The 14958-nt window shown below is 46.9% G+C and overlaps 1 protein-coding gene across 4 annotated transcripts in view; it reads right to left on the bottom strand.

The window, feature by feature from the left end:
* Positions 1 to 1285: 1285 nt before the first annotated feature.
* TRPV3 (transient receptor potential cation channel subfamily V member 3) overlaps positions 1286 to 14958 on the bottom strand; it is a 37364-nt gene continuing 23691 nt past the window's right edge. The window contains exons 12-18 of one of the 4 annotated variants that reach the window (XR_015243920.1): positions 13965 to 14038; positions 11651 to 11816; positions 10085 to 10151; positions 8488 to 8762; positions 7371 to 7451; positions 6132 to 6211; positions 1286 to 2227 (exon numbers count right to left, since the gene is read on the bottom strand). Coding sequence is in view for 2 of the 4 variants with exons in the window: in XM_086686285.1 (XP_086542411.1) it covers positions 5533 to 5627; positions 6132 to 6211; positions 7339 to 7451; positions 8488 to 8762; positions 10085 to 10151; positions 11651 to 11816; positions 13965 to 14038 (870 nt within the window). In the remaining 2 variants the exon portion in view is untranslated. Of the gene's footprint in view, positions 2228 to 2252; positions 5628 to 6131; positions 6212 to 7338; positions 7452 to 8487; positions 8763 to 10084; positions 10152 to 11650; positions 11817 to 13964; positions 14039 to 14958 lie in introns of those variants that run through there. The other 3 variants (XM_086686286.1, XM_086686285.1, XR_015243919.1) reach the window with 3 other exon arrangements.

Below are 14958 nucleotides of genomic sequence, written 5' to 3'. Positions count from 1 at the left end.
AAAAAAAAATTTTTTTAATAAAAAAAAAAAAAAAAAAACCTAGAGCTATAGCCACTTTCAGTTACAGACTTGATGTTTGCATTTGTAAAATGGGGGTCATCATAATAGTGCCCCTTTCTTGGGATTACTGTGGAGAATAAGTGGGCTGATGCAGCTGAGCTCTTAGCACAGTGCCCAGGACAGAATAACAAGTCATTGAAGTTCAAATTCCTAACACAAGGGCCCTTTGTGATTTGCCCCTCCCTCCCCTACAACCTTTCTAAATGCATCGCCCTTCAGGTCCTCTCTGTTCTAGTCCGCTTCACATTGTTTTATTCCTATATGCCTTCACACAGACTGGTCCTCCCACCCAGAATTCTCTCCCTCCTTCCTCTGCTCCTTTCCCCCATTCAGCCCTCACTCTAGCTAATTCCTACTTCTCGTTCAAAATGCCCCTCAACTCCCATTTAATCTGTAAAGCCTTCTTGGCCTCTGCCTCTTTGCCCCTTCTGCTTCCGTCCGATTTTGAAGATACTACCGATGTCTTTTCAGTATCTGCAATCTAATAAGTGCCCAATAAGTGTGCTCAAACATCCCTCTCTGCCGAAGCATCTTCATAATCCACCAATATCCCTATCTTCTCTATGCCTCCTCTCCTTCTTTCCCAGCCACGTCCTCAGTATTCCCATCATTCCCAAGTGAAATTTACTTTTCTACACTCTTCAGATGTCACTACGTCCCAAAGGATGACACAGGGAAAAATATACCTTTTTAGCCTGCAACCCCATTGCAAAAACAGGGAAATGTTCACATGTAATAATTCTTCTGTGTAAAACCTTTTAGTAGCTTCCCCTAACCCTTGATATGAAATCTCAAAGCCTCACGACAGCTGGACAAGTCCTCTGCCTACCACTCCACCCCCATTTCATGTCACTTGTCCCCTTGCTCCCAGAAACTTGGCCACACGGATTTCTCCATCCTCAGCTGCATCAAGCTCCCTAGTAACTTGAGGTCTCTGCCCACATTGTTCCCTCTTCTTGAAACCCTATCCCACCCCCATAGTCCCTTTACCTGGATGAGACATATTCTGAAATGTGACTGAGGCCACTCTGTTATTCAAACTCATTGGCACTACTGACTCGCACTAATTACTAAACCTCAGGGAGCCTGGATCCTTGGCCCAGGAAAAAGCACCATGACCTTTATGTGTCCTTCTACCTCTCTCCAAGTCTCAATTTCTCTGCTTATTAAATGGGGATATAATACTTATCAAATCTATAAAACTGTGTCATTAAAACAATCAATGTGATTGGAAAAGCTTTATAAATAGGAAACATACAATCTTAAAGGCTTAAGTTACAAAATACCTTTTGGAAGGTAATTCTTCACAATATCAAGAGCCATAAAACTGTTCATACCAATTGACCGAGGCATCCCACTCCCAGAACATATCCTATGACAGGGGTTTCCACCTTTTTTTTCTATCAGTCCACCCAGAATGCTCCCGTGGATAGCACATTCCTAGATTACAGGCCGAAGCTTGTTTGAGGTAGGATGTAGATTATGTATAATTCTCATTTCTTTGCCACTCAAAAAGACCCATCCCAGGAAAGGGTGTTACTCTAGGAGTCATTTGAAGGAAGTAAAAAATTCACCAAATGCAGCGAATCACTTATTAATAGATTGTTTGCAAGTTTTGCAACCCCTCAAGACCCAGCGGTGTCTTGGCATTCAAGTTAAAAACTGCCATCCTTATGAAATAAAAGAATTTTAAACATGCATGTACATAGGAGTTGGCGAATAACGATAGTAACATCATTGCCTCCTCACAAAGGTCCTGTGAGGTGGACAGAAGGGACTTACACTTTCTGGTCTCCACGTGGAGCCATGGTTTTGTAACCATGCAAAATAAGTGGAGAGCCAGTAGGGCATGATGGATAGATCACTGCTTGGGGGTCATTTGGCCTAACCCGCTAACATTTTCTGGCTGTGATTCCTTGAGCGTGTCATTTCAACTCCCTTGGTCTCCCTTTACTCAAACTGACCCCAGAGTTGTCGAGTGGTTCAGATGGAATACTGGACATTCAGTGTACTGGGAGATGTACAAGGGTGACCTGCCTCAGCATACTGACTGTCCCTGAGCTGGAACCAATAATAATGCTTCAGGTCCAAAAAGTGGGCGGGCTCCCCTTTATCCCTAGAGAAAGCAACTCTCCAGGATTCTCAGCTGGTCTTCATATTGGCATACCTAAGACAAGGATAAATCATGATCATGACAAGGCAAAATAAATATTTATTAGAAATCGTAAAAGCATTTCTTCATTGGCACTAAAATGTTCTCTATGACTTCTTAATTTAACACAGAGTTACACACATAACACTAAAATCAAGTATGTGAATTAAAATTTACAAGGATCAGGCACATTCAGTGAGAACAAGGTGACAATCCTATGTTTGGGACCAAGATCACAGTATAAACATGTAAATCAATGCAAAAATCAAGTATGGCTTACAGGCCCGGATGAAGGCCCATCGACCTGGGCCCCGCCCAGAGCAAAAGGCCACAGTTCACCAGGCTTTGAGGAAGGAAAGGAACTTCAATAATACTGGGCTCTCTCAGGCAGGGGCCTTCTAAGAGCTTAATTACTTCACAGTACAACCTCATACCTTCTGCTACAACCCAGAGAGGAAGGTAAGCACCATTTTCATTCCAAACAGATACGTCACGTGATGTCTAGAATAATAGATTCCTCCTGAGGCAGTTTAGCTCAAGGAAAATTTCTAGCCAAAACCATTATCCAAGCATGGGAGATTCCATGCCTGGAAAATGCCTACCCCTTAAATTACTGAAATGTAAATCATGAAGTTTTAAGATGTCCTTATATGCCCATGGATTCAATGTGGCACGGTGTGTGTGTGTGTGTGTGTGTGGTTGGGACACACCTATGTGCACACTTGAGTTTTAAATCTGTCATAGGGATCATTGGGACAATGCAGACTGCCATCATGAATCATCTGAGCAAAAAGCCCTAGCCCTCCCTGACATAACATATGTGGCAACCACAAAGGCAGACTCAAGTTTACTGAATAACTGTGCTAAAAAAAAAACACAAAAACGGAGCTGGGGGAGACCAGGAGTCAGAAACTCCAGCTCCAACAGCTCTGGTATGACTTCCTGCCTGGCTTTAAACAAATCCACTTTCCTTTCCGGGGTGTAGTTTCCAGGTGTAAAATAGGGGAACTGATCTTTTTAAATCAATGATCTCTGACTCATTGCTTCCTTTTGCTTTGGTAAACCTACCGAGGCTCAGATGATCTAGGCTGAAAGCTTTTTAAGGGATGAATATCCAGGACAGAAAATGGTCCTGCCAACAAATTCCATTCAGACCCACAGAAAACAGCTCTCCATATGTGTGAGAAGACCAAGATCCCATTACTGATTTCCATTTGCCTCACTTCCCAGGTTTTGTTCAAGTGGGAAATGGAGAGCCATGTGGCTCTGTCCATTCATATCCAAACAAAAACAATTTTGGAATGACCAGACCATGGCACCATGGATCCGAATGGCTGTACTTCAGATCAGGGCACCTGTTCTGGATGTATGCAAGTAGGGAACTCCAGATACAGGATGCTGATCTCCAGGCTAAAAGGACCTCGAAGTCCATCTGACCGTGATCTTTAACAACATCTCTAAAAAGTTCTGCGTAAACATCTCAAATACCTGGAGTAGTTGCTGGATGAATGGAACCAAAATCTTTGTCCTTGAAATTTCCAACCTTTGGCACTGGTTCTGCCCATCTGGAACACACGTGCTCCACCTACCTCTGTGACAACCCTCCTCCCCCAGTCTCCCCTTTCCAGAGGACATGTCAAGGGCCTGCTACCCCTGCCCACACAGGAACTTGACCCGAGCACGTCTTAGAGCCCTGGTTGGCATCTGCTGGGAATACAGGGGCTGCCGCAGACTTTGCAGGTCTCAAGCTCGCCCTTGACCTCCTCTCTCAGCCCTGGCCCATCAGGGACACAAAGGCCAGTGTCCACTCACCCAGGGTAGTGCCACGCAGAGCAGCCCCAAGTGGAGAAACGTACCCAGAGTGGACTGCTCGGCCTGCACTCCTCGGTTTACCTCAGCTCAGATCCACTAGCCAACTGCTAAGTTGTCTAAAAGCCAAATTTATCTTTATGCCCTTTAAAATTAAAAATTCATGATGAATATCATTGTAAGTCCACCCTCCAAGATTCCCACATGAATCCTTTTACCAGACACATAAGGCAGAGTAGATTTTCTGGCTGTCTAGGCTCCAGTGATCAGGAACAAGTCTTCTGTCCCCACTGCACCTCTGTCCCAGACTGACTGTGTGTAATTTCTGGGGGAGGAAATTGGAGGACGAGGCTCTAAATACAAGCCCTGTGCCTTGGCAAACACTCCTTTCTCACACTCCTTCTCCACAGCTTCAAAATTCACAGTTAACAAAAATATTAAATGCCAGAGCATTTCAGGTATTTTGTTAAATTCCTCCAACGAGAAATACTGTTGTATAATAGTAACCTCTGAGATTTAAGACCGTATAAACAGAACAGCTGCTATTTCTGTTTCAGATGAAGCCACGATCCCAGCTGGGAGGCATGCGTGACTGCAGGGCCAGGACAAGGACAAGGGCCAACTCTTCCCCCAGGTCGCAGCAGCCCACACGGGCCCTGCCTGGCATGTCTCATGTGGACTTTTGTGTGTGTGAAGAAAAGCCTTTTGTCCCTGCTCTGGCCACCCTGAGGCCAAGTATATAATACTTATATCTGCCCCAAATCCCAAAATCTATTTTAAAACCACATACTTCATCTGAAGTAATTTTCAAAACTGAAATGTCTTTTCTCTGTTGAAAATAAAAACCCTGTGTTAATTACTAAAAGTGTCTCTCAGTGTGAGACAGTTCAAGCCTTGACGTGCCAAGGCTCTCATTCCAAGAGTAGTTTCCTGTTTCCTGAAGGGTCCAAAAAGGCGTTTCCAGAGCTCAGTCCCCTCCTCCCCCAGGATGTCCCACTGAGTTCAGTCCCCTGTTTGTGCTGGGATGGGATCAAGAATCCCTTCAATTCTGGAGCCCAGTCACAGTAAGGGAGCCAGTGGAATGTGTGGGCTGGGATTGGGGCCGGAGGAGGGGGGAGGCGGGGGGGGGGGGGGGTGCGTCAAGGAGATGTTGGCAGGAAGGAAGTTCTGCTCCTCAGGCCTCTGTCCCTTCCCTGCCATGCTTCTCTCCCAGCCAAGATGACCTCCAGTTGGTGAGCCCAGAGACTTCACCCTGGATTTCACTCCCAGGCTCAGGACCGCCCACCATGGATTTACACAAACTCTGCTGAGTAAAAAAAAAATCCAGGGTGTTTCCCACTCAGATTGACAGCAGCCTCTCTCAGTTCAGTCAGCCGCTCAGCGTGAGGGTGCTTTCTGCTTGTAGGCACACAGAGCCAGGCTCCTCCACTCTGCAAAGCCCTCAGCACCAAGTCCAGGGCCAGCCAGCAGCCTCAGACGGCCCATGCCCACACCAGCTCTGCATTCTGCTCCTACACCGAAGTTTCCGGAAATTCATCTATTTCATCAAAGGCGTTCAGGGTGGTTTTGCTGTTGCTCCTGGAAGAATCTTGGATTTTGTTGAAATCTGCTTTCAAAAGAACCCCAAAATCCCTATTTTAGAAAGGCAGCGCTCTGTAACATAGGCTTCCATGTCCCAATGCACCACCTAATTCTTTTTTCACCACCTGATTTTTAAAAGTTATTCCGGGTAGGGTTATAAAATGTCACAGCTGAGGGGCATCTGGGTGGCTCAGTCAGTTAAGCATTTGACTTCAGCTCAGGTCATGATCTCATGGTTTGTGAGTTTGAGCCCCACATCGGGCTCTGTGCTGACAGCTTGGAGCCTGGAGCCTGCTTCGGATTCTGTCTCCCTCTCTCTCTGCCCCTCCCCCACTCTCACTCTGTCTCTCTCAAAAATAAATAAACATTAAAAAAAAATTTACTGTCAGAGCTGAAGGGGACCTGAGAAACAATTTGCTTCAACCCTCCCATTTTGCAGATGGGGAAAATCGGGGCCCTCACACATGATTTGCCTAAGATCACATGGTCAGACAGGTGTGGTGGCCACGCTTTCTGACAGCAACAGTACCTGTCCGTCTTACAGGCCCTGGATCTTCATTGAGGAAGGAGACATGCGTTTTCCATTCAGTCCACTTCACCTCATTGATCCTGCAAGTGTGATAATCATCCTATTTCTCAACTGCACCTCATTAGATGCAAACAAATAGCATGGCTTTTGCGGTGTCCTAGACGGCCCTCCTCTGTCCACCCCAGGGATCTGGGACTCCTACCTCACATGGTCATGTCAGCATTTTTAGGGTTTGAAATCTACCCAAGTCCCCATTTTCCCAGGCCTCAAGGGATTGGTCTCCTCCCAGTGTGTGGGGCCCCAAAACTCAGAGAGGTGTCAAGGGGACATCTTTAGACAGCTACAGCTGCTCCTTACTGGTCTATGGGGAAGGAGGGGAGGAGGGCCCAGGCTGAGATATGACAGTGTGAGGAGTAAACTTGTGGAAGTTTAGAAGTTTAGGGTTAAACTAGGGTTAAGGTCTCACTAGGTGAAGGTGGTTAGGGTTCAAACCCCAATAAGAGTGGGCAGAGTCTAAGGTGCTAGATTATAAATGGAGGCAGTGGTTTGGCTGAAGTTCACATTCAGAGAACATCTCTAGAATGAGGGTGTCAAAATTAGAGACACTTGTTAGGCTAAGGATGACAGCCAGAAACGGTGGTTTCCGCGGTGTGGGATTCTCAGTCAGAGAAGCTGTTTCCGGTAAGGTGATACACAGAGGGCAGTGTGGAAGGTCAGGCAGTCAGACGGGGGTAGGATCGTCAGAAAAGTTGGTCACGGCATGAACAAGCACTTTCTAAAAACCAGACAGCCTGATATCTGTCGAAAGTAGCTGTCTCACTTTCCACTTGCCAGTGACGAAATGTGCCTCGGGTCCCCTGGGTCACATGAACCCACACAGGATAGAGAGGAGGACAAAGAGCGCCAGGCCAGCAAATGTTTCCTAAACCAGACAGTGTCAGGGAGAGGCCATGGAGGCCCCTGCAGGGGGCAGAGAGGGGAACTGCAACCAGCAGTCTCCTTTCCTCTCCCTGCGGAAGCTCGAGAAACCTCATCCCAGGGCTAGCAACCCCACGAGAGCAAATTCCCTGTTCCGAGGAGGTCAGAACCGACTGTAGCTGTGGTTTGGGAAGCAAGCGGTGGCACCGTTTCTCCAACGTTCACCGCCTCATCTCTCTCTCCCCACCCAAAGACCACCACCACCCGGGGGCCCCTCTCCCTTTGTTACCGCAGACACAGCCGGAAATCTTCCTCCGCTACCTTACACAGCTCTCCCATCCGGAACCTGCTTCTCAGCCATTCTGGTAACATTTTCTCAAACTCCAGAATCGTCCTGGCTCTCTGGGGACATAAATGAGAGTAAGCACATCAGTGAGGAGCCAGCCCAGGAAGACATCTCCACAGGGTTGTGCACACATGCGCACGTGCACACGTGCACACAAGTACATGCACACACACCACCAAACAGCCAGCTCTCCCTCCACTGGGCGCTTAATGCATAGATCCTGAGGGTTCAGCTAATCCACAGATTTCAAAAATGAAAAGCCAGTAAGTTTGGGAAAAGTGTTCAAATTGCTTTAAACATAACATAAACAATGTTTCTGGAAGTCCAGCAGCTTCCTAAGTGAAAATGTTAGGATCCTGGGATCCCACAGGGAAGAGAGGGGCAGACATCACGTAGTCCCACCTCCATGCCAGCCTTGGACTACCCCTCAGCAGTTTTCCTGTCAATAATTTGTCAAATCTATCCTGAATATAATCAACAAACCAATTAAGAAGGCCATAATAATTAGAAACTTCCTGGTCATTGCCCCCAACACCTCAGTTCTGCCTTCTGGGGCCACAGAAGGAAACTATCCTCCCACAAGTAGCTCTGCAGATATCTGAGGGAACCCTCACCTTCTTGAACTCTAGTTCCAACACCTTCTCTTGTGAGGCACAGGTTCCAGTCCTGTCTCAGGCCTGGTAACCGGTTCTGGACCATCCTATGGGGTAGTGTCCTCAGTGTATAAGGCCCACAGCGTGTAAGAGGTGGCAGCCAGGGTCGAGGACAGCAGAATTGTCCTAGGCCCTATGCTGCTCCTCTCAATGCAATCTAAGGTCACAGTTCAACATCCACGTATCACGCCATTAACTCTGAGCAGTACATGTCCATAAGCCTGGGTTTGCATCACATGTGCCGCTGTCCAGTCACACTGCCTAGACCCTCTACCCAGGGAACCTGGACTAAGACTTCCTCAAACCTGGCCGACCGCAGAGCGCTTATGCAGATTCCCAGGCCCCCACCCCAGATCCACTGGTGCAGACAGTTGTCAATACCGTGTGCTGAACTTGGTCCCCGTGAAGGCCCCCGTGCCGGGGCCTCTGCCAGGCTCACCTGTAGACGCCAGATGCGCTCACTCTCCTTGGAGACGTTCTCCACGGTCTCTCCCATCAGGGCGATGAGCATGTTGAGGAGGAGGACGAAGGTGAGGATGACGTAGGTGATGAGCAGGAACAGAAAGAGGATGGGGTACTTGGAGTTCTGTTGTATGTTCAGGTCGCCCAGGCCTATAGTGAGCTTAAAGAGTTCCAGCACCGAATCGCTGAAGCTGCCATAGGAGCTACAGTCCTTGTTGTCACTGGAACACTTCTCGATCAATGAAGCCAGGGCTGGGAGGACATAACAGGGTGTTCTCCTCTGGCTCTGTGCCTGGCTAATTACCCAACAAGCTCATGCATACTTGCATGTAGACACATGCCCCCCCTTCCTCCCCCCTCTCCCCCTTCCTCCCCCCTCCCCCCCCCCCCCCGCCCTCCCCTACCACATACACGCTGCAGCCCTACTGCCTCATTCTCTCTGGCCATTTAGATTTCACCTCCAGCCTCAGCTCCTGGAAGCTTCATCAGGCTGGTTCTTTGCCCTGACCTCCTGCAGAAAGCTCTTCCTGCCCAACAAAACAGGCTCCTCTACCCTGCCATTTGGCCCTTGATCACTCACAGACTTGCAGAGTTGTGAATTATAATCCACATGTATCCCTGGTTCCCCAACCAGGCTTTGGACTCCCAACTTCCTATAGCCTGGGCCATCCTCCAAGACTGTAAGGTCCTGAGTCTCTTTCTAATGCTCTGTAGGGAGACTCCCTGGCCAAGACCTGGCTTCTTTCTTCTCTTCTCTCCAACACACCATACTAGTGGCTCATTGTTGGATGGATGGATGGATGGTCAAATTAATGAGTAAATGGATGGATGAATAAATAAACAAGTGAAGGAGTAAATAAATAAGCACACTGTGGTCCAGCAAAGATACCAGAAGATGGGGATGGCTGCCTCATTTCAAATGCCAATGATCCCTGGGGGGCTGGTGGATGGGAGGAGGAGAACTGGCATGGGAAAATACAATGATATCTTTCTCTGCAGGAGTTGTAAATAAAATAAGAATAAAATCAGGTTGTGCAAATGAAGAGATTTTAAGTGGGGCCTCCCTATCTCCAGTCCCCAGCAGACCAGAGGCTCTCATAGATATATCCGAAGTAAACTACAAGTAACACGATGCGTGGGGCCAAAGGAGGTTATCCCCCATGCATTAATTTACTCCTATTTTTCAAAGACCATTGATGAGTCAAATTTCTGCAAACTTTAGTTTTCCTATTTGTAAAATGGGGCCAAAACCGCCTGCCCAGCCTACCTCAGGTTGTGGGGCCACATAACATGCTGGATGTGAATGTGGGTGGCATACCCCACAGTGTGGATGGACAAGAGTGACGGGTCTGCTTCTAAGCCTCAGTTACCTTATGATCAGGGATGATGACGCCCCCTTAGTGGAGATACTGGGAGAAGTAAAAAGACAATGCTTGGAAAATGCTTAGCATGGCAAGTGCTCCACTGGTAGGTGACATAAGTGTTGCTGAGGCTGCTCCTGTGCCTTATCATTTTGACATCTATAGAAGGTGCTTTACAAATGTGGGAGTTCCTATTATTTATAAATCAATTACCTACTCCAAATCCAAGTAAGAACACAATATATACAAACAAGAACTTCAGAACATCATGCAAAATGACCTATAAAGAAAGAAACATGATTCAAGGGTAAGGTTTGAGCACATATTCACTAGACCCTGATCTCCTTACTGCTTCCCCTCACCAGGCCCCTCACCCTAACCATGCCTTCCCTCAGGCTGTCCTCCCTTCCCCTAGACAAATCCCCCTGATGCTCCAAAGTTCAGCTCTAGGCCGACCTCCTCCAAGAAGCCTTCCTTCCCTTCCCTTCCCTTCCCTGCCTGCTCACCTCCCTCCTCCCTCCTGGAACACAGTCTGTCTCAGTCCCTGATGATTCAGCCTGTATGGGAGCACCTTTCTTCACAGACTCACGTCTGAAATCCTCACACTTCCTGGGGGCAGTGGTGTGCTGGAGCCAGCACATACGCGCTCGTAAGAGCTGACGGTTACGTTTTCATGAATTTTGTAAGCTGGTGTTTAAACACAACCACTATTAAAAATTAAATCGCATAAGCTTATAATTAAGTAAATTATGTTCAAAACAAAGATAATATTCAACTCTCATCGCTTAGTTATTTTGCAATTACCTATGCTCTTAAGGTTATTTACATCTACCGCAGCCATACGGTGTGCGTGTACTACATAATGTGTTACTGCACATCTCTTCCCGACTCTGTGTTTGATGATGTCGGTACTGGTAGCTGGAAATCAGCCATGGTAGGATTTGCACCATGGAAATTGGTAAATGGTACAAATCAGAGACATTATTCTGCTGATTGTCTAGGTCTGGAATTAAGACAATGATAGAGAAAATGTTAAGGCAGATTAAACTTCCGAATGTATCCTATCTGTAGCTGCTGTATGGTGAATTACACAATAACATTAATGAAACAGTCTTCCAGCGTTTGAAAATTATCATCCAATTCAGCAAATAAGTGGCTCACATCATTGACAAACAAGGGAAGTTCCCACATAAGGCTTCATCTCACACCTTCAAGTCAAGAAAAATACCAACCAGCATCTATGCTTGCAACAATACTTTTGTCAGTTGCAACCACAGGTTGGCAACAGATGGAAGAGCTCAACAAAATCAACAAATCATTCTGCTGGATTCAACTCGTTATGTGGAATTTACAACAAAGAGCATAATTTATTTTATTATTTGTAAATGGTGTACTACTCATTCTTTGCATAGTAAAATTTATAATAAACATAATGTGTGTGTGTATGCGTGTGCGTGTGCGTGTGTGTGTGTGTGTTTCCCAGAGAGCTGGTCGTTAAATATTTACCAGCACACCACTGCCTGGGTGTGAGCATACTTCTTCATAAAGCGTTATTCCTTCCCTGTGTCCAACAAGCCAGGTGTTTTCGGGTCTGGACACTTAAAGCCTGACCACAGGCAAAGAGAGACGGTGGGGTTTGGGAGAAAGAGCAGAGGCTGGCCCATGAAACAAGGGCCTTTTGTTCTCCAGACCTGTCTCCCCACCTGAAAATGGACATTCTCTGAGGGCTCCCCTGCTGCAGAGCCTGCCTGTCTGCGATGCTCAAAAGCTCCAACGCACCTTCTGGATCATGACGCTGTACATGCCCATGGACTGGAATCCCCGCGTGTAGTAGAGCATGTTGGCCCAGCCCAGGGCCATGGCCAGCACAAGGCAGGCGAGGTACTCTTTGTAGGCAAACAAGTACAAGAAGACAGACAGTATCACAAGCACAGCTTGGACAAAACTGTTCAGGAGACACAGGAGACAAGGGCCTTACTTACTCCTCCTCAGCATACGGGTAGATACTCAAATCCCCAACCTCCCGCACCCTGCGGGCTAATGCCAAAGAGACAGGCGAGGCTGCCCTGGCCCCACTCAACCATGTCTGAAATCCAGCCTTGCAGGAGCCATCAGCAGATGCGAGTCAGAGCCAACAGTGGGCTGGCTGCAGCTGACAGGGACTTGTTAAAAATACAGATCCCCAGGACTCAAGGAGATTCTGTTTCAAAAGCCCTGCAGAGCAGCCCAGGCAGTTGGATGTTTTTTAAATCACCCACGTGATTCCACGTGATTTCTGAGCCCCACATAGGTCAGGAAACCACTGGGGTAGACAGGATACAGTGAATAATTGCATTTTTAACAAAAATGACAAAAACTGACCATGTCTATACTTAAAAGCCATTCATAACAAAAGTCTCCCATGACCTACTTTTTAAAATCTTTTTTGGGGTGCCTGGGTGGCTCAGTCGGTTAAGTGTCTGACTTCGGCTCAGGTCGTGATCTCACCGTTTGTGGGTTCAAGCCCTGCATCAGGCCTGGAGCCTGCTTCGGGTTCTGTGTCTCCCTCTCTCTCTCTGACCCTCCCCTGCTCACACACACTCTCTCTCTCAAAAATAAATAAATATTAAAAACAAATAAAATCTTTTTAAAAGCTATAACATATGCTAAACGATAGATACGCTAAACAGAGATTGGTTGCACAACAAAATGAATATACTTAATGCTGTTGAACTGTACACTTAAAATGGTTAAGATGGTAACTTTCATGTTACGTGTATTTTACCACAATTAAAATTATTAGGGTACAATATATAACAAACACACGGGATCAAAATTACTCCTAAACATCGCTAACCATCAGCTATGCAGACATCTGGATAAAAAGCTCTCTTGCTTATAACATCACAGTCTCCACGGTTATAAAATATCTAAGTAGCTAAATTAGGACACAGGCATCCTTGTTTTTCTCATGCAGTGAAAAGCAAATGTTTGGGTGACCGATACATTTTGGACTGAAGTGAGGAAGCGTGTATACACCCTCCTCATCACTGTCAAAGCACCTAGGAAGCAGAAGAGAAGGACAGTGCATCGGTGCCTTTTGTCTGCACTAAAGCCAGTGGCTGTATAAATGAATTCTTCTCTGGAATTATCTTATTTTCTCAAAGGGAAAAAGACTCCCATGTGGCTCACATCATGAGGCAGTCCTGCACCTGGCCTACCACTCACTGAAGTATCTGGGCACCCCACCTGCCCGCAGGGATGAAGAATTCCGTTCGTGCCTCTAGAAGGCAGGTACATAGGTAACAAAACACCTAGGTATTTGGAAACATTGGGCCAAGATTCAAGGTCCTATAGAGACCCAGCTTCCCAAATGCTCAAAAGAGGGGACCTACAGAGCTATAGAGCCAAACATTCTTCGTCCCATGCTGCAAATCCTGCTCCATTCACAGGCAGCAATGCCGAATCAGCCTCTGTTCATTTAGAGACAAGGGTCACGTAAGCCTCTGATGTCATCTGCACGTGACCTCGTTCAGAAAGGCTGCTGGGCTGGGTTTTCTGGCTAGGGCCCTAAGGTGGTCAGCCCTCCTCTAGCATAAGATGAAGATGACTGGGAGGCTGGGGTTAAGGCTCTGCATGACTCACTTCCATGCTCTGGGCTTTGGTTTTTCATGCTACAGATGCGACTCTATGATTTCTCCAGTGCTTTCCAGCCCTGATCTGCCAGAGTCCGAGATGGTAACCTTGGACCCCCACACAACTAGAAGGAACTGGCCCAGACCATCCATCCCTTCATAAAGAAGTAAACAACACTACTAAGCCTCCTCCTGCCTTCTCTGCCCCATCTGCTGCCCAGGACTCTATGTCAGGGTGAAGTCAGTCATCACTGCAGCCTGATGGTGGGCACTATGGTAGGGTCTTCTGGTCCTCTCCATGGGCATCCATGGGCCTCTCTTACTAGAGGGGAGAAAGGAGGTCCCTGGCCACGAGACTATGGCAGGATGACTGAGACATGGTGACGTGGGAGGATGGTCATTCCAGAGGACACAGCACCCACGACACAGGACTTGAGCCCTGCCTGTGCGGTGCTGACCAATGGGATAGACCTACTTACAAGACAAAGTGAAACCAGGCATCAGAGAGAATGGACTGCAGATCTGAGGGTCTCAGCAGGAAGATCGCCATGCCCTGAGGCCAGAAAGGAAAGAAAAGCTGTACCCTCTTCATGCCTCTCACTGGAGGATCTGAGGAAGGCAGTGTCTCCCCAGGACTGAGGCTCAGTGAGGGGGAGGGTGTGAAGGCCAAGCCGGAGCCCAAGTGAGGGATATGGAAGGGGATCTGTGCTGGCACGCAGAGGCAGCCCCAGGGTAAGCATGGCTGCACCCCCAAACTTCTCACACCTCTCACTACCCCCTTATCCCCACCCAGACTCTGCAAAGCAGTACAGCCACACAGCTCCCTGCCATTCTGCAAATGTGGCCCAGCTTCTAAAATCAACAACACAAGAAACAACGGGTACTGGCAAGGATGTGGACAAAAAGGAACCCTTGTGCACTGTTGGTGGAAATACAAGCTGGTGCAGCCACTGTGGAAGACAGCATGGAGGCTCCTCAAAAAGTTAAAAATAGAACTATCCTACAATCCAGTAATTGCGCTACTGGGTATTTACCCAAAAAATACAAAAACGCTAATTCAAAGGGATACATGCGCCTCGAAGTTTACTGCAGGATTATTTACAATCACGAAACTATGGAAGCAGCCCAAATGTCCCATGATAGGTGAGTGGATAAAGAAAATGCAAGATATATAGCTATATATCACGATATATATATATATATATATATATATATATATATATATATATAAATATATAAAATGGAATATTATTCAGCCATAAAAAAGAATGAAATCTTGCCATTTGAAATGACATGGATGGGGCTAGAGAGTATAAGACTAAGCAAAAGAAGTCAGTCAGAGAAAGACAAATACCATACGATTTCACTCACATGTGGAATTTAAGAAACAAAACAAACAAGCAAGGAGAAAAAAAAAAGAGAGACACACAAAGAGACAAACCAAGAAACAGACTCTTAACTACAGAAAACATA

This window comes from Puma concolor, chromosome E1, assembly GCF_028749965.1.
Source record: "Puma concolor isolate L17-30 chromosome E1, mPumCon1.1.hap2, whole genome shotgun sequence".
In the NCBI taxonomy this organism is placed as follows: Eukaryota; Metazoa; Chordata; class Mammalia; order Carnivora; family Felidae; genus Puma; species Puma concolor.
Note: the sequence above shows the minus strand (reverse complement) of the source record. Positions and strands in the feature narration are given on the sequence as shown.